General features: G+C 46.2%; 1 protein-coding gene across 1 annotated transcript in view; it reads left to right on the top strand.

The window, feature by feature from the left end:
- The window catches only part of LOC141052856 (ovalbumin-related protein Y-like), an 83,372-nt gene that overhangs the window by 17,797 nt on the left and 41,083 nt on the right, over positions 1-24,492 (top strand). The window contains exon 3 of the mRNA XM_073550164.1: positions 24,144-24,278. Coding sequence (XP_073406265.1) covers positions 24,144-24,278 — 135 coding nt within the window. The remainder of the gene's footprint in view (positions 1-24,143; positions 24,279-24,492) is intronic.

Genomic DNA, 24,492 nt, shown 5'->3' with positions numbered 1-24,492 from the left:
AAATTGAAGCCGCTAGGGCTATACTAAGCAACCAAAAACAAAGTAACAACAATTTTCCTCGCAGGGACTCAGTACAACCAAACACTATTAAAGAGAACACGAATAACCTGGCAAAGGCTGGATACTATACTGCCGCGGTATGGCTGACTACGGGTTCTTATTTCCTATAGTGTCACTTATCCATCCTGACGTCCCTTGGCGTCTCTGATGAAGCTGCTTTGGCATCGCAGCCGATGGGCCCAGCTGCTGAAGATCTGGCGTAGTCTTCGGGCGCCCCAGCGCCCAGGAGGGGTTGGGGCACAACAGGCCCTCGGTGAGTCCTTTGATGAGGTAACCCCCTGTAATGACAGCGGGGTTCCGCTCATTAGCGGGTTCAGGGAGACTCCAGTCCCCAAGCAGGGGTGTGTCGCAATTACCAGGAGTGGCGGTTGGAAGGCCACGTGCACGCCCTGAGGCTGGGCCAAGAGTCTCTCTGTTGGCGAGGAGCAGGCCCCATCTGCCAACTGCAGCGGGGTGATAGCAGCTGCAGGTGGTGATGGACAGGCCGCAACCGCGGGCTGGAGTGAAGCGGCAGTAGCCGCGAGAGGCAGCGGACAGGCCGCAACGGGCTGGAGCACAGCGGCAATGGCCGCAGACGAACGTGGGCTGGTCGTGACCCCGGATTGGAGTGAAGCGGCAGTTTCTTGTCGGTAAGCTCGGCGTCTCATCCCCGAAGGCCACTGTAAATCTCCCCTCTGTTGCTGGTCTCCTCTCTGGTCACTGTTTGTCGCTCTGGCTCTCTCACGCCCCCCACAGTCTCTTGCTCCGTGTCTGCCGCTCTGTTAGCTGACCTCCTTGAACGCTCCCTGCCCCTTTTATACTCGCCCCTCCCCTTGCTGTCCTGTCACTCTCAGCCGTCCACCTTCCTCCTCCGTTCCCCGGGTACAGTTCCCTTAGGAACCTAGATGGCGGTCCCCTTGGTTCCGGCCCGGACACTCTGCGGCGGCCCTCCTCCCTACACTGTTATCCAAGTTTATCACTAAGAAACAAATGCAATCAATTCACTTTTATTGAGAGAAGCCGAATACATCGAATTGGCATGTGACCCCAGGTATGCAAATCACATGCATCAGGTCACGGGATCGCTTTCTTGCATCAGGAAGCCATAATAGCATGAATACAGACTCTTGTTCTAAGTCTGGACTGCCACTTTAATGGTATTGGCTGTATGTTTGGGCTCGTTGTCCTGCTGCAAAATCTGGAGCCAGATGCATCCATGATCATCCTTGCCCCCTGCCTGAACTAGGTGTATACAGCCAAAAATGATGCACGAGAGAGCACATGCTGACTCTGTCTGCATCAATGACCCCATCAGCGCATATCACTGAATGCTGTTTTGTGGGGGTTCAGATCTAAGCCCGACAGAGCCACCGAATGCATTTACACAGAAAAGACTGTCAATCACACAGTGCACGAGTAAAATGTCCATCCATTGAGTGAAATAAATTATAAGATTGTTGAAAGAGTCCACTACTTTATCATTGATGACCTATCCCTATGATAGGTCATGAATGTCTGATCGGTGGGGGTGCAATTCCCACCACTCCCATCAATCAACTGTCGTTAGCAGCTGGAACTGCATACACCCTGAACCCCTCCATCTCATGCACCCTGCACTCCTCCATCTCACGCACCCTGCACCCCTCCATCTCACACACCCTGCACCCCTCCATCTCAAGCACCGTGCACTCTTCTATCTCAAACATACTGCACCTCTCTATCTCAAACACCCTTCACCCCTCTCTCACGCACCCCGCACCCATCTATCTCATGCACCCTACACCTACTTGCACCCCTCTATCTCACGCACCCTGCACCCCTCTATTTCACACACCCTGCACCCCTCTATCTCATGCACCCTGCACCCCTCTATCTCAAACACCCTACACCCCTCTATCTCACGCACCCTGCACACCTCTATCTCATGCACTTTACACCTACTTGCACCCCTCTATCTCAAGTACCCTGCACCCCTCTATCTCACAAACCCTACACTTACTTGCACCCCTCTATCTCCATTCCATAGACCTACTGAATTCCAATTCTCCTATTACCTTTCTCTGTCCACGAAAACTATACCTATTAGAGTGGTGCAAAAAAGAAAAAGTCTCAGTTTTTGTGTTTTGTTTTTTCCCAACATTCTTCCAAGAGACATACCTCTTTTTATTTTGACAATTGAAATAGTGGTATGAGTGCTTATCTTTTATCGTACAAGTAACATTTTTTAATGACACCATTCATTTTACCATATCACGTGCTAAAAATGGGGTAAAAAAATGTTAGTGCTATGAAATAGTGAAAAAAATTGGCCATTATTTTCTTGATTTTTGGATTTTGTTTTTGTGGTGTTCATTGAGCAGTACAAATGACCTGATAGATAACATACTGTAAATCTTCGGATCAATACGACCAAATTAACAATCGTTTATTGTTTTTTTTAGGTTTTAGCTGCTTAAAAGCACTGATGCATTTTAAAAAAAATGTCCCATTTGTTCAAGGTCAATTCCTCACTTTGCCTTCAGAAACTACATAGATTAAACTAAACATGGAAACCTGTAAAGTATGTGCACACGGCTGTCAAGCACAGTGTGGGAACGACTAATTGCATCATGAAGGGATGAGGGGAAGGGAGCCCAACACTAGGGAAGGAGGAAGAGGGGACCCTTAGGGGGATCTAGCATCACCCTGTCTGTCCCTATATAGATTCTGCACCTATCGCCAAGAAAGAACCTAAACTCTGCCTGACCCTGGCAATAAGTCCTGCTTAGGGGGCAGATGGGATGAACACTAGTCAATCCCCACTACAACTAAAGACAGATGGTATAGACAAACAAGGGGAACACTTAGCTTGAATAGACTCAGAGAGATAACAAAGATGTCCTCCAGCAACAACAACGAAGAAGATAGCCGACTGCTACTGTATAGCTCCAAGCCTCAACAGGGGTTAATGGAAATATCACCAGCAAATCCCAGCAGCAGGCTGGGAGTCTATAAACACCCAGTTCAGGTGTGTCAATTAGAGCTGGAGAAAGGCTGCCACTGGGTCAAAGAGTCCGAAGGGTTAAGAAGGTGACTGCAAAGCCAATCGCAGTGACCTTCTGCAGCTAGATGCAGTGCGACTGAATGCAGCTTCTAACATACCCATGACAATGGCATCTTTGGATGCCAGCTCAGCCACCGAGTGTTCCCATGTTTTCTTAGGAGATTGTTTTCCTGAGGCAGCTTTGCCGTTGTTCTTGCAACTGCTCTACACTAGTGGCCAAAATAGTGGATACACTGAAGTTTTTAATAATTTTCGAGGCTTCTGGAACTTTTGGCGATCTTACTTAATTACGTAATTATATTTATAGCCCAGGCATGCAATCTGTTATTAAAGATATTGGGAGACTTGTTTTTGACATTTTGTCAGTAGATTTTATAATTTTGACAAGAAATACTGTACTTTGTTCTCTGTGAGTAAAATTCATAAATTTTTAGTTATATGTTTGTTCTGTCCAGCTATATAATTGCTGTCTAGAAAGTTTAGCCATATTTTTTATGTCTCTGTTATTACAGACATTGTATATTGTGTGTATTAACCCCTTCATGACCAAGCCTATTTTGACCTTAATGACCAGGCCATTTTTTGCAATTCTGACCAGTGTCCCTTTATGAGGTAATAACTCAGGAACGATTCAACGCATCCCAGCAATTCCGAGATTGTTTTTTCATGACATATTGGGCCTCATGTTAGTGGTAATTTTAGGTTGATAATTTTTGCGTTTATTTGTGAAAAAAAATGGAAATTTGGCGAAAATTTTGAAAATTTTGCAATTTTCACATTTTGAATTTTTATTCTGTTAAACCAGAGAGTTATGTGACACAAAATAGTTAATAAATAACATTTCCCACATGTCCACTTTACATTGGCACAATTTTGGAAACAAAAATTTTTTTGTTAGGAAGTTATAAGGGTTAAAAGTTGACCAGCGATTTTACAACAAAATTTACAAAACCATTTTTTTTTTAGGGACCACTTGACATTTGAAGTCACTTTGAGGGGTCTATGTGGCAGAAAATACCAAAAAGTGACACCATTCTAAAAACTGCACCCCTCAAGCTACTCAAAACTACATTCAAGAAGATTATTAACCCTTCAGGTGCTTCACAGGAACTAAAGCAACGTGGAGGAAAAAATGGACATTTTTCCAACAAAAATTTTCTTTTAGCATCAATTTTTTCATTTTCACATGGGCAACAGGATAAAATGGATCCTAAAATTTGTTGGGCAATTTCTCCTAAGTGCACTGATACCTCATATGTGGTCATAAACCACTGTTTGGGCGCACAACAGGGCTCAGAAGGGAAGGAGCGCCATTTGACTTTTTGAATGGAAAATATGCTGGAATATTTAGCGGTTGCCATGTCGCGTTTGGAGAGCCCCTGTCCACCTAAACATTGAATCTCCCTGTGAGAATCATGTGGGAATAGTGGATGAGGGCAGGTATATCTCGCCCAGATTCCTTTCCTATGTGGCCTAGTCTGGTCAGTATCGCACCTGCTTACTAATGGATAATGGGAGGTGGATATAAAAGGATGCCAGGTGGTTGTGTGAGTGTCTCAGCCTGGGAACACAGAGAGCCTGTCTGTGTGAGAGACACACGTGAGTGGAAGCAGTGCCCACTGCAACTGTGGTTTGGCTGGACGGGAGAAGCCCGCCAGTTGGTAGTTAGGTTGTCCATTGTTTAGTTAGTGCCGGACAGGCAAGGATTTGTTTTATGTTTTATTTCCTTTTGCATTGCTTTCACCGTTAATAAACCTGACCCAGGGTCAGTTACACCCGAATCCCAGCTCTGCGCCTGAGATTCATGCTGAATGCACGTGACCTTTGACCCCAGCAAAGGCGACCCTGGAGTGTTTTATCACATTGTGGTGGAGAACGCGGGCATCACGTTGCAAGCATGAGCATGGAGGACGTGGTGAAAGCGCTGGTACAGTCCACCGCCGTCCAGAAAGAAGCTAATCGGGTGATGATGGCCCAGCTGAAGGAGTTGGTGGACATGACAGCTACCGATCGTTCGCTTCTCCAGCAGGTGGCGCAGCGCCTGGCAAGCCTACAGGAGGTTAATCTGGAAGCCGAGTCGAGAGTGATTCACGTGAGTCGGTACTGGCAGAAGATGATGACCGAAGATGACGTCGAGGCATACCTGACCACGTTTGAACGGACGGCGGTGCGAGAAAAATGGCCGAAGGCACGATGGGCCGGCCTGATTGCCCCGTTTCTTTCCGGTGAGGCCCAAAAGGCGTATTATGACTTGGAACCTGAAGCTGCACAGGACTTTGACAAATTGAAATCCGAGATCTTGGCCCGGCTGGGAGTGACGACCGCTGTCTGTGCACAGAGAGTGCATCAATGGACTTATCAGCCGGATAAACCACCACGGTCCCAGATGTTCGACCTGATCCACGTGACGAAGAAGTGGCTACAACCCGAGGTGTTGACACCGCCAGAGATAATCCAGAGAGTCGTCATGGACAAGTACCTGAGAGCTCTACCGCCAGCCCTGAGGAAGTGGGTAAGCCATGGAAATCCTACGACGGCAGATCAACTGGTGGATCTGGTTGAACGTTACTCCGTGGCGGAAGGACTCCGAGACGACGCTACCCCACCTCGTTCTTCATCGTCTCCACGTGGAACCGGTAAGACTGTTCCAGGGAGTAGGGGAGATGGAAAAATCCCTAAGACAGTGGGGGAGGAAAACGGGACTGCCCGCACTGCGAGGCCGAGAGTAACGAACTATGGTCTAAGCAAGGGGCCCGTTAGGTGTTTCCGCTGCCAAGAGATGGGACATATTGCTGCGAACTGTCCGGTCACTACTGAACCCATGCAGTGCGACGTCACAGACTCTAAAAACCGCATGTCTATGGTTGCACGGGTAGTGAGTGTGAATGCCGGTCAAAAGGATGTAGAAAAACACTTGTGTGATTTAACTGTTGATGGCAAAAATGTGGTGGCATTGTTAGACTCGGGAAGTGTGGCGACTCTGGTGAAGGCCAGTCTGGTGTCAGCCCCGACTGGACCATCAGACAAATTTTATGTAACGTGTGTGCATGGAGACACCTGTTCGTACCTCACCACGGTCATATGCATTACTACTTCCTATGGGTCTGTGCAACATAAAGTGGGACTCGTCCCGGCGTTATTGCATGATGTTATCCTGGGCCAGGATTTTCCCCACTTCTGGCAATTGTGGGAGAATCAGTTGATACCCCAGGGTAATAGTGTACATGATTCTTCTCCCAGGGCGCGTGTGGGTCCCGAACCCCTGGAAGAGGTCTCCCCGGAAGACTCTGGGGAAGAGTCTGCGGGAAATGACCTGCAGTTCCCGTTTTCAGTCATGGCGGGTGATATGGAGGAGACCGGGGAAGAGGAGGAGGCCGACAGCCGTCCACCTCCCCGTTTGCCGGATTTAGAAGTTCAGAAAGATGACTTCCAAAGCGAGCAAATAAAGGATCCTACCCTTTCTCAGGCTAGGACAAATGTAAAAGTGATAAATGGGGTACCCGTAGAACCTGGCTCTAGGCTGGCATATCCTTACATGGTTCTGGAGAATGATTTACTCTATCAGATAGAGAAAAAGGGGGAAGATACGGTGCAACTATTAGTCGTGCCAAAACCCTACCGGCGGCAGGTGCTGGACCTGGCCCACGGACATGTGATGGGAGGTCACCTGGGAGTCCAGAAAACCACCGAAAGGATATTACACTGTTTTGTTTGGCCAGGCATGCATCACGATATTCGTGTATATTGTGAGTCTTGTCCTGACTGCCAAGCCTCTGCACCTAAGCCCCGGTTCTGTAGCCCTTTGGTACCCCTACCTATTATTGAAGTCCCGTTTGAGAGGATTGGGATGGATTTAGTTGGGCCCCTTCCACGGTCTGCACGTGGACACCAACATATCCTGGTCATCTTGGATTATGCCACTCGTTACCCAGAGGCCATCCCTTTGCGTAACACGGCCACCAAGACGATTGCCAAGGAACTGGTGCATGTGTTTAGTCGGGTCGGTATACCGAAACAGATACTCACCGACCAGGGGACCCCCTTTATGTCCAGGGTAATGAAGGAGCTCTGCCGGTTGTTACAAATCGAACCGTTACGCACATCCGTGTATCACCCTCAAACAGACGGGTTGGTCGAACGGTTCAATAAAACTCTGAAGCAGATGTTGAGAAAGGTGATAGACAAGGATGGGAAGAACTGGGACTATTTACTTCCGTATTTGCTTTTTGCCATCAGGGAAGTACCCCAGTCTTCCACGGGAATCTTGCCTTTCGAGTTATTGTACGCCCGACGTCCTCGCGGACTATTAGACGTTGCAAAAGAAACCTGGGAGGGTCAGGTCACTCCGTTTAAAACAGTGATAGATCACGTCACACAAATGCAGGAGCGTATTGCGGCTGTTATGCCTATAGTCAAAGAACACATGATACAGGCCCAAGGAGCCCAAAAAAGAATCTATGATTGGGGCGCCAAGATCCGTACGTTTGCACCCGGAGATAGGGTGTTGATCCTGGTCCCCACGGTGGACAGTAAGTTCCTGGCAAAGTGGCAGGGCCCCTTTGAGATCAAGGAAAGAGTTAGTGAAATAAATTACAAAGTATACCAGGCAGGTAAACGGAAACCTGAACAGATTTATCATGTAAATCTGATAAAGCCCTGGAAGGATCGGTCTGCCTTGTCAGCGGAGCTGGCCCGTCCCGTCTGCTCACATACCGTACCAGAGGTACGGGTTGCAGAGACTCTCTCGGAGCGGCAAAAGACTGAGGTCAGGCAGTTTTTACTTCACAACCAAAAGTTTTTCTCAGAAAAACCCGGGCAGACTACGCTAATGAAACATGACATCGTAACGGAACCTGGTGTCACTGTTCACGTGAAACCCTACAGAATTCCGGAAGCGCGCCGTGAAGCCGTTTCCCGAGAAGTGAAGGCAATGTTAGAGTTAGGTGTCATTGAGGAATCGCACAGTGCTTGGTCCAGCCCGATTGTGTTAATTCCTAAACCGGACGGCACAATCCGGTTCTGCAATGACTTCAGGAAACTGAATGCGGTCTCAAATTTTGATGCCTACCCTATGCCCCGGGTCGACGAGTTAATAGATCGGTTAGGTAAAGCCCGATATATTACGACCCTAGACCTAACAAAGGGGTATTGGCAGATCCCTCTGGCGGAGGCTGCCAGAGAAAAGACGGCATTTGCTACGCTGGAAGGTCTATTTCAGTATGTGTATATGCCGTTTGGACTGCACGGAGCACCGGCGACCTTCCAGAGACTGATGGATCGAGTCCTGAGGCCACATAGGCAGTACGCTTCGGCCTATTTGGACGACATTGTCATTTACAGCTTGGACTGGGAGACTCATCTCCAGAAAGTACAAGCTGTGATTGACGACCTGTGGGAGGCAGGTCTAACCGCGAACCCCAAGAAATGTCACGTCGGGCTAGAAGAAGCCCGGTATTTGGGGTATGTAATTGGGAGGGGTGTTGTTAAACCCCAGGTTGATAAGATTCAGGCGGTTCAGGACTGGCCACAACCTGTCAACAAGAAGCAGGTGCAAGCCTTCCTGGGGATCGCCGGCTATTATCGCCGGTTCATACCCAATTTTGCAGCCATCGCTACCCCCCTGACGGATCTTACAAAAGGGAAAGACTCCGTCATGATTAAATGGAGTTTAGCGGCTGAAGAAGCCTTCCATGGCCTAAAACGGGCACTTTGCTCTCAGCCCGTACTGGTGACTCCGGACTTCCGCAGCGAGTTTGTGGTACAAACGGATGCCTCTGATACCGGTATCGGGGCCGTACTCTCACAAGTGAGGGACGGAGTGGAACACCCAGTCCTCTATCTCAGCAGGAAGCTGAATAAACACGAGCAAAGGTATGCAGTCGTGGAAAAAGAGTGCCTAGCCATTAAGTGGGCTCTAGAGGCCCTCAAATATTACCTGGTGGGCCGAAAGTTCAGGCTGATCACTGACCATGCCCCTCTCAAGTGGATGCACTTGAACAAGGAACGGAATAGCCGGGTGACCCGGTGGTTCCTTGCCCTGCAGGCCTACACTTTTACGGTGGAGCACCGCCCAGGGGTACAGATGGGGAATGCAGATGCCCTGTCCCGAGTGCACTGTTTGGCGGGTGTCATTGCTCAACCAGAGTGGTCTGAGCAGAGGGGGGGATATGTGAGAATCATGTGGGAATAGTGGATGAGGGCAGGTATATCTCGCCCAGATTCCTTTCCTATGTGGCCTAGTCTGGTCAGTATCGCACCTGCTTACTAATGGATAATGGGAGGTGGATATAAAAGGATGCCAGGTGGTTGTGTGAGTGTCTCAGCCTGGGAACACAGAGAGCCTGTCTGTGTGAGAGACACACGTGAGTGGAAGCAGTGCCCACTGCAACTGTGGTTTGGCTGGATGGGAGAAGCCCGCCAGTTGGTAGTTAGGTTGTCCATTGTTTAGTTAGTGCCGGACAGGCAAGGATTTGTTTTATGTTTTATTTCCTTTTGCATTGCTTTCACTGTTAATAAACCTGACCCAGGGTCAGTTACACCCGAATCCCAGCTCTGCGCCTGAGTTTCATGCTGAATGCATGTGACCTTTGACCCCAGCAAAGGCGACCCCGGAGTGTTTTATCACACTCCCCCACAAGTGACCCCATTTTGGAAACTAGACCCTCCAAGGAACTTATCTACATACTGTGGTGTAGTAACCACTGTGTCCGCTAGGGGGCGCTGGGTGGATGTCCCAAGAGAGAAGAGGAGTGGCAGAACATGGAAGGACCGTTCTGTATCTCAAGATGGGTGGCGCTGAGATGGAGACTTAGGTGTGTCTATTGATCAGCAATGATATTGCTGAGGTGTTGCTTCAATGTGTCAGGGAGAAGTCCCAAGGTTACTAGGGAGACAGGCGGACCTAGTTACCTACAAACCCACCCAGGGGGTGTGTTTAAAGAACACTGTTGTAAAGAGTGTGAGTGGTTGAAGAACCTGTGATGAGGTCATAGTCATGTGACCTGGTGGGCATGGCTATGGACCGTATAATGTGGCCAGGGTAGGTCACATGTGGTGTATGCTGGGACCTGGTTGGTCCAGTGTGGAAGGCCCTGTCTGAGAGAGAGATGGGGCATCTTCCTGACAGCAGGGAACACTGAGTTGAATGGCTGCATTTGCCTGGGAATTCCCTGGAGGGAATGGATGTCTGCCGCATGGTGAAGGATCCGTGAGCTGACCCTGACGTGGGTGAGATAACACTGAGGCTGAAGAGCCTGTGTACAGTCATGGCCAAAAGTTTTGAGAATGACACAAATATTATATTTTCACATGATCTGCTGCCCTCTGGTTTTTACGTGTGTTTGTCAGATGTTTTTATCACATACAGAAATATAATTGCAATCATATTATGAGTAGCAAAAGGTTATATTGACAGTTAGAATGAGTTAATGCAGCAAGTCAATATTTGCAGTGTTGACCCTTCTTCTTCAGGACCTCAGCAATTCTCCCTGGCATGCTCTCAATCAACTTCAGGATCAAATCCTGACTGATAGCAGTCCATTCTTGCAAAATCTATGCTTTTATTTTGTCTGAATTTGAAGGTTTTTGTTTGTCCACCCGTCTCTTGATGATTGACCACAAGTTCTCAATGGGATTAAGATCTGGGGAGTTTCCAGGCCATGGTCCCAAAATCTCTATGTTTTGTTCCCTGAGCCATTTAGTTATCACCTTTGCTTTATGGCAAGGTGCTCCATCATGTTGAAAAAGGCATTGTTGATCGCCAAACTGCTCTTGGATGGTTGGGAGAAGTTGCTCTTGGAGGACATTCTGGCACCATTCTTTATTCATGGCTGTGATTTTAGGCAAGACTGAGAGAGAGCCCATTCCCTTGGCTGAGAAGCAACCCCACACATGAATGGTTTCAGGATGCTTGACAGTTGGCATGAGACAAGACTGGTGGTAGCGCTCACCTGGTCTTCTCCGAATAAGCCGTTTTCCAGATGTCCCAAACAATCGAAAAGGGGATTCATCAGAGAAAATGACTTTACCCCAGTCCTCAGCAGTCCACTCCCTGTACCTCTTGCAGAATATCAGTCTGTCCATGATGTTTTTCCTGGAGAGAAGTGGCTTCTTTGCTGCCCTCCTTGAGACCAGGCCTTGCTCCAAGAGTCTCCACCTCACAGCGCGTGCAGATGCACTCACATCTGCCTGCTGCCATTACTGACCAAGCTCTGCACTGCTGGTAGCCCGATCCCGCAGCTGAAACACTTTTAAGAGACGGTCCTGGCGCTTGCTGGTCTTTCTTGGGTGCCCTGGAGCCTTTTTGGCAACAAGGGAACCTCTCTCCTTGAAGTTGTTGATGATGCGATAGATTGTTGACTGAGGTGCAATCTTTCTAGCTGCGATACTCTTCCCTGTTAGGCCATTTTTGTGCAGTGCAATGATGACTGCACGTGTTTCTTTACAGATAACCATGGTTAACAGAAGAGAAACAATGATGCCAAGCACCAGCCTCCTTTTAAAGTGTCCAGTGGTGTGATTCTTACTTAATCATGACAGATTGATCTCCAGCCCTGTCCTCATCAACACCCACACCTGTGTTAATGGAGCAATCACTGAAACGATGTTAGCTGGTCCTTTTAAGGCAGGGCTGCAATGATGTTGAAATGTGTTTTGGAGGATAAAGTTCATTTTCTAGGCAAATATTGACTTTGCAAGTAATTGCTCTTAAGCTGATCACTCTTTATAACATTCTGGAGTATATGCAAATTGCCACTAGAAAAAATGAAGCAGTAGACTTTGTAAAAATTAATATTTGTGTCATTCTCAAAACTTTTGGCCATGACTGTAATGGACATTTGCTTAACCTGTGTGAGTACAGGATAACCAGAGTGAAGCTGTATAATGGACACTATGCTGTAATGTGAAGTTTATATTGCTGCTGTGGGTTTATGATGGATGAATTAACCGCATGGACTATGTTATGGTTTATGAAAACCCGGTGCCGGATGTGTTTTGAATCGCTGCCTAGCAAGGATCCCCTAACTGAATGACAGCGCTACCTTACAATGCATAATGAGCACTTTGAACCCCCAGGTGCTTCACAAATTGATCCGTAAAAAAAGTACTTTTTTTTCACAAAAATTTTCTTTTAGCCTGAGTTTTTTCATTTTCACATGGTCAACAGGATAAAATGGATCCTAAAATTTGTTGGGCAATTTCTCCTGAATACACTGATACCTCATATGTGGTCATAAACCACTGTTTGGGTGCACAGCAGGGCCCAGAAGGGAAGGAGTGCCATTTGACTTTTTGAATGGAAAATTAGCTCCAATCGTTAGCGGACACCATGTCTCGTTTGGAGAGCCCCTGTGTGCCTAAACATTGGAGCTCCCCCACAAGTGACCCCATTTTGGAAACCACCCCCGAAGGAACTTATCTAGATGTGTGGTGAGCACTTTGAACCCCCAAGTGCTTCACAGAAGTTTGTAACACAGAGCAGTGAAAATAAAAAATCATTTTTTTTCCTCAAAAATGATTTTTTAGCCCGCTATTTTTTATTTTCACAAGGCTAACAGGAGAAATTGGACACAAAAGTTGTTGTGCAATTTGTACTGAGTACACCGATACCCCATATGTGGGGGGGACCACTGTTTGGAAGCACGGGAGAACTCAGAAGGGAAGGAGTGCCATTTTGTAATGCAGACTTTGATGGAATGTTCTGCGGGCGTCATGTTGCGTTTGCAGAGCCCCTGATGTGCCTAAACAGTAGAAACTCCCCCACAAGTGACCCCATTTTGGAAACTGCACCCCCGAAGGAACTTATCTAGATGTGTAGTGAGCACTTTGAACCCCCAAATATTTCACAGAACTTTATAACGCAGAGCCATGAAAATAAAAAAAAAATTTGTTTCCACAAAAATGATTTTTTAGCCCTCTATATTTTATTTTCCCAAGGGTAACAGGATAAATTGGACCGCAAAAGTTGTTGTTCAGTTTGTCCTGAGTACGCTGGTACCCCATATGTGGGGGGGAAACCACTGTTTGGGCGCACGGCAGAGCTCAGAAGGAAGGGAGCATCATTTGACTTTTTGAATGGAAGATTAGCTCCAATCGTTAGCGGACCCCATGTCGTGTTTGGAGAGCCCCTGTGTGCCTAAGCTTTGGAGCTCGCCCACAAATGACAATTTTGGAAACTGGACCCCCTAAGGGGACTTATCTAGATGCATAGTGAGCACTTTGAACCCCCAGATGCTTCACAGAAGTTTATAACGCAGAGCCGTGAAAATAAAAATATTTTTTTATTGCTCAAAGAATGGTTTTTTAGCCCGCTATTTTTTATTTTCACAATGGTAACAGGAGAAATTGGACCATGAAAGTTGTTGCCCAGTTTGTCCTGAGTACAGCGATACCCAATATGTGGAGGGGAACCACTGTTTGGGCTCACGTCGGCTCTCGGAAGGGAAGTGGTGACATTTTGAAATGCCGACTTGATGGAATGGTCTGCGGGCATCATGTTACGTTTGCAGAGCCCCCGATGTACCTAAACAGTAGATACCCCCCACAAGTGACCCCATTTTGGAAACTAGACCACCCAAGGAACTAATTTAGATGTGTGGTGAGCACTTTGAACCCCCAAGTGCTTCACAGAAGTTTATAACGCAGAGCCATGAAAATAAAAAATAATTTTTTTCCCCAAAAAATAATTTTTAGCCCCCAATTTTTTATTTTTCCAAGGGTAACAGGAGAAATTAGACAGCCAAAGTTGTTGTGCAATTTTTCCTGAGTACGCTGATACCCCATATGTGGGGGTAAACCACTGTTTGGGCACACGTCGGAGCTCGGAATGGAGGGAGCACTGTTTGACTTTTTGAACGCAAAATTGGCTGGAATAAATGGTGGTGCCATGTCACGTTTGGAGACCCCGTGATGTGCCTAAACAGTGGAAACCCCTCAATTCTATCTCCAACCCTAACCCCAACACACCCCTAACCCTAATCCCAACCCTAATCATAACCCTAACCACAACCCTAACCCTAACACACCCTTAACCCCAATCCCAACCCTAACCACAAGCCTAACCCTAATCCCAACCCGAACCCACCCTTAACCCTAACACTAATTCCAACCCTAACCCTAATCCCAACCCTAATCCCAACAATAACCCTAAGGCCTCTTTCACACATCAGGTTTTCGCCTTCAGGCGCGATCCGGCGCTTTTGACAGAAACCGGATCCGGCGAAATGCAATGCCGGATCCGGTTTCCCCCCCATTGACTTGCATTTGCGCCGGATCGCGCCGGATGGCCATGCGTTTCATCCGGTTTTCGCCGGATCCGGCAATGTGTCCGGATCCAGCGTCTGGAAAAAACGTCTACTGTAACGTTTTTTGTCTCCGGCGAAAAAGCCGGACACGCCGGATCCGGCGCGTCCGGCTTTTTCACACAATGGAAGCCTATGAGCGCCGCAATGCGCCGGATCCGGCGAAAGCCGGATCCGGTGGCCGGATCCGGTTTTTTTGGTCTGAGCATGCTCAGTAGCCACAAGGGTCAATTTTAAAAACCGGATCCGGCGTAATCCGTCGAAAAACGGATAGAAAAACGGATGAACCGGATGAGACGGATCCGGTTTTGTCTGTCAAGAAAAAGACGGATCCGGCAGAAAACCGGATCCGTCACATCCGGTTTTACAAAACATTTGCCGGATCCGGCGTTCCGGCACGACGCCGGATCGCGCCTGACGCCGAAAACCTGATGTGTGAAAGTAGCCTAATCCCAACCGTAACCCTAATCCTAACCCTAACCCTAATTCCAACCGTAACCCTAAATCCAACCCTAACCCTAATTCTAACCCTAATTCCAACCCTAACCCTAAATCTAACCCTAGCCCTAACCCTATCCCTAGCCCTAACCCTAACCCTAATGGAAAAATAAAAATAAAAATAAAAATATTTTCTTTATTTTATTATTTGTCCCTACATATGGGGGTGATAAGTGGGTCGGTGATTTACTTTTTTTTTTAATTTTGATCACTGTGAGAGTTTCTCACAGTGATCAAAATAAATGAATGAATCTGCAGCACTGCAGATTCGAGCGGGCGCACTGCGCATGCGCCCACCATTTTCCAAGATGGAGGCGCCAATGGACAGAGACGGCGGTACATCGGGACGGCCAGAAGGACATCGGAGGCACCGTGAAGGGTGAGGGGGGATCGGAAGGCAGGGGGAGCGGAGGGAAGGGGAGGGGGGCAGATTATGATGGCGACTGCCTATTGGTGCCGTCAGTCAGTGGCGGCAGCCAATTGGCGCCTCCAGTCGGTGGGGGGGCTGATCGGTGTCTCCAGCCTTGGCTGATGCTATTGCAGCATCGGCCATTGCTGGATTGTAATATTTGTAATAGGCCCCCATGTGCCTATGATCGCTCTGGCTGTTTCCCTTTTGACAGCCAATCAATCAGAGTGATTGATAGAGGGTATGTGGGTAGTGTTATCTTCTTTTGGGTTTCCCACCTTTTTAATGTTTATGAGAATTTTTATTTCTGGTATTTTATTAATATTTAAATTTAATTTTTTAACTGAATAATTATAAATGTCTATTTTGAGCTCACAAACTTCTGATTGATTTTTTTTTTTTAGATTTTAATCATGCCAGCCACAGAGAGTTCTGACTGGTCTCCAAAAAAGAGCTACAGCTATTGTTTTGAGGATCGAGGGATACAGTTTCAGAGAAATTGCTAGGAAGATGGGTGGTGGAGTCACTGCTTCTGAGGTGCAAAAGCTGTGTTCATGTTTAGCTGATAGTTGCAGCATCAAAAGTAAGAGTGGAAGAGGAAGGAAAAGGGCAGCAACTCCAAAAACAGACAGAAGAATTGTTAAGTTAGCCTTGCAAAACAGAAGAACATCAGCTAAAGAACTCAACCAATTCTTGCACAATGGAGGAGTTTCAGTGTCAGATAGAACACTACGTCGCCAATTACTTAATGCTGGTGTGAAAGCACGAACACCAAGGAAAAAGCCATTCCTAAATCTTTAACAGAGAAGTAAGAGAATTTCCTGGAACAAAAAACATCTTAGCTGTACAACTGAAGATTGAAAGAAAGTAATCTGGAGCGATGAAATGAGAATATCAATTTTTGGTAGTGACGGAGTGCGCTATGTTCGGAGAAGGCCAAAGGAAGACTGTCTTCCAGAGTGTACGACAGCTACAATTAAACATCCTGAGCGTGTTATGATATGGGGCTGTATGTCCTGGCATGGAATTAGGAGAATACAGGTCCTTGAGGGACCTATAAATGCTTCAATGAACCAAAGCTCATTCCATCAATTCGTGACCTTGACAAGGAAAAGACCAAAATTATTTTTCAACAGGATGGAGCACCATGTCACAATGGTTTGTCTAAATGGTTTGAAATCAAACAAGTTTCTGTGCTTTCATGGCCAGGAAACAGTCCTGATCTCAACCCTATTGAAAATCTGTGGTCAACATTAAAGTGATTGGTTTCTAGTAAGTGACCGAGCAACAAACAGGCATTAATTGCAGCTGTTATCAGTTCCTGGTACCATGTTAGTGTAGGGAAGGTGACCTGACGGACGGACTGACTGGTCAGATTTAAAAAGGGAAAACAGCTAGGAAAGTGTAGGTGACATGCAGTACCTTTAACTGACATTAGAGGGCAGTGAGGAGTGTGAGCATAGGACTTGACATCAGCTTAGGGCTAAGAAACCGTTGGTCATGGGGGGCGGAGTTATAGGGAACCGGAAAAGTTATAAACTTGACAGGAGGGTTCCAGAAAGTTCCAGTCCCCGGGAGGAGCTCAAGAGGAGAGGAGCCTGTGGCAAAGTGGGTGTTGTGAGGAAAGCTCAACCAGGTGACAGAGGAGAGAAGAATTCAGGGGGGTGGTCCTGACAGAGAGTACCGCAGTGCAGACGAGGCCGCTGGGAAAAGCATACCATATTGGAGACGAAACTGACCAGTAAAAGTGCTGATGCTGTACGGGCCTAGGGCGGCCACAGTGACTGAGCTGACAGGATCGTCCCTAACTGAGGAAGGGACGGTACGTGTATATACGTCCCTGGGTTAAAAGTTAAAGCGTGTGTAGCGGGCCTGGAAACGGAGGGCCGTGAAGAGAATTGCGGTGTGTTGTCAGAGCCGTCGGAAAATAAACTTGGACCTGTTGCACCCGAAAACTGCCTCCATCTTTTGTCTATATGTTACTGCGCGGTATACAGAGGGACCACCCCCCAGTCTGGCCCACCGACCCTACACTTGGTGTAGTCAGCAGGATCAACGCCGCTAACACAAAATCTTCTGCGGCAGGCCTGCCTCTGAGGAATGGGAATGGACTTGGACTGCACTGTGTGGATTATAAACTACAAATTACCAACCTGTGGATTACAAATTGGGAGTGCTGTGGCGTATCTGCGTTGCCAGCAGAGGATCCGGGGCTGTACCAGGTCCGGAGCAAGATGGCGGTGCTGCTTCAGCGCAGAGGAGAGATCCAGGTGTTTGCCGTTGTCTCCAATGGACTGGGGCCCCCTCCTACGTACCCTTGGGGATGGCGATATGTACCAGGAGGCTGACGCTCCCACATACTGGACCCTGACAAGTGCTTGGAAAGGCCTGCTGTCGCCCCACCCAGCAGAGGGAGTGGCACAGAGGAAAAGATTGTCTGCAGCTGTTTGGCGCCATTCGATTGCTGCCCACTGGACGGGATGCGACGCTGCGGTTGTAGAGGCATCGGCCGCCTGGAGTGGCGATGGCGGCGGGAGGTTGAGCTCCGCCAGAAGATCTATACCTCGGAGTCATGAACAGCCAGTCCGGTCTCGGGTGGAGGAGCGGAGCCATGGCGGATCCCATGGGAGCGGCCACCCAAGATACCAGCAGAGAGCCCCTCCATGGAACCTCTGGGCCTGGAGGCCAGCCTCACCAGTTGGTGGAGTGAAAAGCGGAGACTGCAGGAGCAGCCGTGGGAAGATGTGACGGAGACCGCGGTGCCGGGGAAGGTGAGAGTTCCCCCGGCTTTGCCAGTGACTCCGCAAGCAGCCCCCACCACTCAGCTGCAGCGTGCGGCCTCCTGTGATCCCAAAAGTCTGGCCAAGGAAGACCCCACTGTATATGCGGAGCTGAGTGGGGCCTCCACTCCCAGCCCCGAGTTACCCCACCCGATGACGCCACGCCCGGTGTCGCCGGTGCGGAGCCTGTTTCCCGAAGACGCTGTTGCGTCCCCCCTGCAAGTGACGACATCCTCCCCTGAAACCAGCTGTTACTCCGGTTATGCCGGCTCCGGCTGAAGCTCCGGATACAGTCCACCCTGTGGCCGCGGTTATGCCGGCATTGGAACTGGCTGTGGCCTATTTGTCAAGCCCTGTGGCCCAACATCCGGAAAACCTGTCTGCCCCTATCCGCCACCCGGCCACAGAGACTGCTGGGCCGCAGACATTACAGCCGCCTCTGCCCTGCTTTTGTCCCCGGCTAAGTCCCGCCCACCGGACTCCCAGGCTCACACCGGACCCTCCGTTTGGGTCACAGAAGTGGTAAAAAAGAAGAAAGCCAGGGAGCAGGAAGTATGGAACCTGCTTCATGCAAAGGGAGAGGCTGGCATGGCGGTGACACAATCTATGGGACGGCTCATGTATACGAATATACCCAGGGGGTATGGGTTCATACGCGACCTGGCTACCGGCCAAAAGGTTTATCCTAATGTGGCCTCTATTCGTCACAGCCGGGCTCTACACGAAGGGGACTTGGTGTCGTACTACAAAGAGTACTGTCCCCACGGCTACTACGCGGTAGCTGTGATTGCTGAGTCCGAAGGTCATGAGCCCCCATAGAAAGAACTCACAGGACATTCCTTACATCCCGGGGCCCCTCGCTGCCGGCCACTAGGAGGTGGCTTGGACTTTCGAAATTTCGTTGCACCGTTGTGCAAATCACAAGGACAGTTTGCGTCCAAGTTAAGAAAAAAAAAGTTTAATATAAAAGTTGAGGTTTTCTTTGTATTAAGACTGGCAAAGCAGGGATGTGATGAGAGAGGAAGTGTCCATGTTAAAGGAAGGGGGAGGAGAAAATCTGTTATGTTTATGTTTATTATATGTTGATTTTAAAAAGCAATAGAAAAAATGTAAGAAAATGGGGTACTTGTGATATTATAGAGTTGTTTTGATGTATGATATGCACAAGAAAATGCGACAGGTCCGGGTAAGGGAAGGTCTGTGTGACCAAACGAAGCGTGAGACCGAAGGGGTCTATGAGTTGAGAGGGTCTGGGAGACCGGGACGCCGACCATGACTGGTAACTAAGAGAAAGACAAAGAGATGGAAGATGTGAAGCAGACAGTAGTCCTAGGTCAGGTCCCAGACACCACGGACACCCCTGGAAAAGGAAGGTGGGAGCCGGCGATGATCTGGTAGGTGTAATGCCTCGATCATGGCATGCCGGATTGTGAAAAGCGACAGAAAGGAAGAGTAGGAGAGTAAGATTGTCGGGGACGACAATAGATAAAGGAAGGGGGAGTATAGGGAAGGTGACCTGATGGACGGACTGACTGGTCAGATTTAAAAAGGGAAAACAGGTAGGAAAGTGTAGGTGACATGCAGTACCTTGAACTGACATTAGAGGGCAGGGAGGAGTGTGAGCATTGGACTTGACAACAGCTTAGGGCTAAGAAACCGTTGGTCATGGGGTGCAGAGTTATAGGGAACCGGGAAAGTTATAAATTTGACAGGAGGGTTCCAGAAAGTTCCAGTCCCCAGGAGGAGCTCAAGAGGAGAGGAGCCTGTGGCAAAGTGGGTGTTATGAGGAAAGCTCAACCAGGGGACTGAGGAGAGAAGAAGTCAGGGGGGTGGTCCTGACAGAGAGTACCGCAGTGCAGACGAGGCCGCTGGGAAAGGCATACCGTATTGGAGACGAAACTGACCAATAAAAGTGCTGATGGTGTACGGGCCTAAGGCGGCCACAGTGACTGAGCTGACAGGATCATCACTAACTGAGGAAGGGACGGTACGTGTATATACGTCCCTGGGTTAAAAGTTACGGTGTGTGTAGTGGGCCTGGAAATGGAGGGCCGTGAAGAGAAGTGCGGTGTGTTGTCAGAGCCGTCAGTCGGACGGCGGAAAATAAACTTGGACCTGTTGCACCCGAAAACTGCCTCCATCTTGTGTCTGTACGTTACTGCGCGGTATACAGAGGGACCACCCCCCGTCCGGCCCACCGACCCTACATTATAACCATAGAGAACCTGAGAAGTCTTGATGGATCAATGCCAAGGAGATGCAAAGCTGTTATCAATGCTAAAGGATACCCTACACACTACTAAAGAATGAACACATAGGGTTAGCATGAAATTAACATATTAGGATGTGATATTTTGATTCGGCCATTCTGCTGTTCTTATAGAAGTAATGAGATATTTTGTATTTTGTATTATGGTAACCTTTTTTTTTCTATGTAGAGGTGTTCTAATCTACCTTAGACTGCTTGTGGCATTATTGTTATAAACACTTTGTATGATTGCATGCTAAAAATTTTAAAAAATGACAAAATTTGAAGTGTATCCAGAATTTTTTGCCACTAGTGTACTGCTAGCATATTTCACAATATACTTTCAAGCATAGAGAGAGGTTGGTTTCCCAGAGGAAGCAGCCCGAAGAGTGAGCAATTCACTTTTAACCTGATGCGGTTAAAAGAAATGACATAAGACGAAAGTGACATTTTTTGTTTGACATTGCTGTGCACTTCGTTCATTTTTGTAGGGAACTTTTACTATGCTTTTTCAGGTAAATTCCATTCAGTATCTACCTGAAAAAGACGTGTGCACATACCAAGAGATTGAGATCCCATGATAAGTTTTTGATGCTACGCAAAAAACACAACCCTTTATAGTTCTAGCAAAGTGGATGGGATTAACAGAAACTTCATGGCCGCTTCCTTTTTTTTTTACCTGCATAAACTGACATGCAGTGGTAGACATCCACAATGTGTCAATTTCTCTTGTGGTTTCTCTTAGTTTTATGTATAAATTTTCCCTGTAGAATTGCATTAGATGTGGAAAATCTGCAGGTAAAAAATATAGCCTTAGAACTACAGTATATATACTGTATATACTGCAGCAAAGTCATGGAAACTGCATATGTATTATCGCTACTTGCCATGCAGCACCTGATCTAGACCACTACGCCAGTTGTGGATGAAGTGCTTTTATTTAGATCCAAAAACACATAGAAATTTTTATAGAAGCTCAGCACACATGTTTGATGATGCAGATTGAATTACATTTTTGAGTGCATTTTTTACATGCCTTTATATCACGTTTTTTACAGCGCACTTTATGTTTTTTTTGGTATGTTAGGTTTTACAAAAACTGCTTTGTTTTGAATACTTCCTGCTAATATAGCTCTGGCAAAAATTAAGAGACCACCACATCAAAACCCTGTCATGGGCATTTTCCAGACCTGAACCCCATTGAAAACCTCTGGAATGTAATCAAGAGGATGATGGATAGTCACAAGCCATCAAACAAAGAAGAACTGCTTAAATTTTTGTGCCAGAAGCAATGTGAAAGACTGGTGGAAAGCATGCCAAGACGCATGAAAGCTGTTTTTAAAAATCATGGTTATTCCACAAAATATTGATTTCTGAACTTTTCCTGAGTTAAAACATTAGTATTGTTGCTTCTAAATGATTATGATCTTGTTTTCTTTGCATTATTTGAGGTTTTTTTTTAAAATTTTGACCATTCTTATTTGTCAGAAAAAAAATACAATATTTATTGCTTGGAAATTCGGAGACATGTTGTCAGAAGTTTATAGACTAAAGAGAAAAATCAGACAAACTAAACATTTGAAAGTGGTTTCTTAATTTTTGCCACAATTGTATGTTGATTACAATTTTCTTTAATTCCTCTCCTCAGTGGAAACACATGTGAAAATAAAAAAATACATTTGTGATATGCTGCTTTTCTTGCAGCATCTAGATCCAGCAGTCGAGGGTGCAACATGAAGGAAACATTTCTCCATAGATATTCAGTTGCTTCAATTGATCCTAGATCAATAACAAAGCAAAATGTAATATTTCCCTCAATGTAGCTATTAGTGTAGTGCTAATGCTGTAGCTAATTAATTTCAAGTCTTGTTTGGAATTTTTATTTCACAGTTTTTTCACACCCATAAGGGGCAATGTGTTGAGGATATGAACGTTTACATGCCAAAGTAAGAAGTTAGGAAAGTTAGACATGCATATGTGACGTCACTGAATGCATCAATGCTTGTATTTAATTCATCCTTTCAAATACATACAGGATAACAAATGACATATAACAAGAAACAAAGCAAAATGCCTTAAAGTGATTAGTAAAAAGCGGACCACTTCCACTGTTTTTGGGAACTTCCTGCATAATAATCAGAAACTTGGTGTAAATAATAACTGGATGAAACCATTGAAATAATCAGTGGTTGTGTACTGTGCTGAAATGTAGTAAGACATGGACTGCACATCCAAAAATCATACGTTAACCTAATGCCACTAGGGAAAAAATTACAAATCTGAACATGAGGTTCTTAGTTTACCGGGAATCTGTCACCACATTTGACCTATGTAAAATATTAACATGGGCATACAGGTTATAGAATGCTGGAAAAAGTCATACTTGTATGTCTCATATCAGATGCCTTGTTCCTGAAAAGTCATCTTTTATCACTTTATACAGTATAAATGACCTCTTCCACACTCTGGGGAGGATAGTGCCTGGAAGATCCCTCTGCCTCCAGAGCTTATTTTACACCAAAGGGAAGTTACCAGTGAAACAAGTAGCTAAAGCTGAACAGGAGAAATGACATTTGTCTTCTTGCAAACACATTTTTTACTTCTCTCTCACCTCTACTGTGTTGCAACACTATTACAACTCTGTCTGTCTGTGAGATTAAGCTGAAGCTGATAGGAACCTGTTGATGAGTCAGTTATCAGGAGAGCAGAGAGTGGCCACTACACATCACACTGGTAACAGTGGTAACCACGTCACATCACACTTGTAACTCCCCTTTATGTAAAACAAGCACTGGAAGCAGAGTTATCTTCAGGCACCATCCGCCAAAGAGCCTGGAAGAGGTCATTTATATAAAGCAATAAAAGATGATTTCTCAGCAACAACACATCCGGTATGAGACACACAGGTAGGACTGTTTTCAGCATTCTATAACCTGCATGCCCATATTAATAGTTTAGATTTCAAATGTGTTGATTCCCTTTAACATTCTGATAAGACTGTATGAAGCCCTCTGCAACGTTATGGCAAACCTCTCAGTCGGTCCCTAACTTATTATATTCTTAAAGGTCTGATCAGAATGTGAAACTAAGGACCTAATATTCAGTTTTATTAATTTTTGCCCGGTAGCATTAGATCAAAGCATGATTTTTGAATTTGGGATTCATGTCTTTCTCTACAGTTCTGGAATATCAGATGTCCTGTATTTTACCATCCGATTAGGCAGAAAATGGCAAACAAGTTTATTACTACAAGGAAAGACTTGCTATGATATTACTAGCAATGAATAATAATGGATCTCAACCACAACCAAAATATATACCCACTTAACTTGGTCAGAATGCATAGAAAACTAATACTAGGTAAATAGGTATTTTGTAATGCAGAAGTAGTCTTCTCCCAGCGAACCAATACCTCTGGCGCAGAATAACTGTAACATGATGCTGCACCAATACCATACGAGTCAGTCATGTGCACGTAGAGGTTGGGTTAAGCTTCTGGGGACAGTTTGAGATATTTAGCAATATTAGTAATGGTATTAGTTAAAGATCTACTCCAGTAAACTCCCATCTAAGATCTTCCTGTATGGTGATATTTTTGCAGTCAAGCAAAATATGGCCTAATGTATCGACATCTCTTTGATTTGAGATGCAGATATCTGTCTTTCATACAGAGATATTTGCTGAATATATTTTTTGTTCAAATTGTCTAAATTGTGCACATGTAATATTGACATTTACCGAAATATTCTTCTTTCTATAAAACACATACATAAAGTCACGAATATTAATTTGCTGAAATAGAAATTTTAAATGGTTTCTTTTCCAGGTTCTTCACTTTGAAAGCTGTTCTGATATACATTCTGGATTTAAACAACTGCTATCTACAATAACTGAGACTGAGGAATATATACTTAATATTGACAGTACGCTCTTTGTTGAAGAAACATTTGAAATATCAGAAGTAAGGTAGTTCTTAACTAAAAAGTAGATATATTATGTATACGTAAGCATTAACAGAGTTTAACCCCTTAACCCCCAAGGGTGGTTTGCACGTTCATGACCGGGCCAATTTTTACAATTCTGACCACTGTCCCTTTATGAGGTAATAACTCTGGAATGCTTCCATGGATCCCACTGATTCGACATTGTTTTCTCGTGACATATTGTACTTCATG

Source organism: Dendrobates tinctorius, unplaced genomic scaffold (assembly GCF_039654945.1).
Source record: "Dendrobates tinctorius isolate UK_male_01 unplaced genomic scaffold, ASM3965494v1 ptg000163l, whole genome shotgun sequence".
Taxonomy (NCBI): domain Eukaryota; kingdom Metazoa; phylum Chordata; class Amphibia; order Anura; family Dendrobatidae; genus Dendrobates; species Dendrobates tinctorius.
The sequence above is the reverse complement of the archived record's forward strand: the minus strand, read 5'-3'. Positions and strand labels throughout refer to the sequence as shown.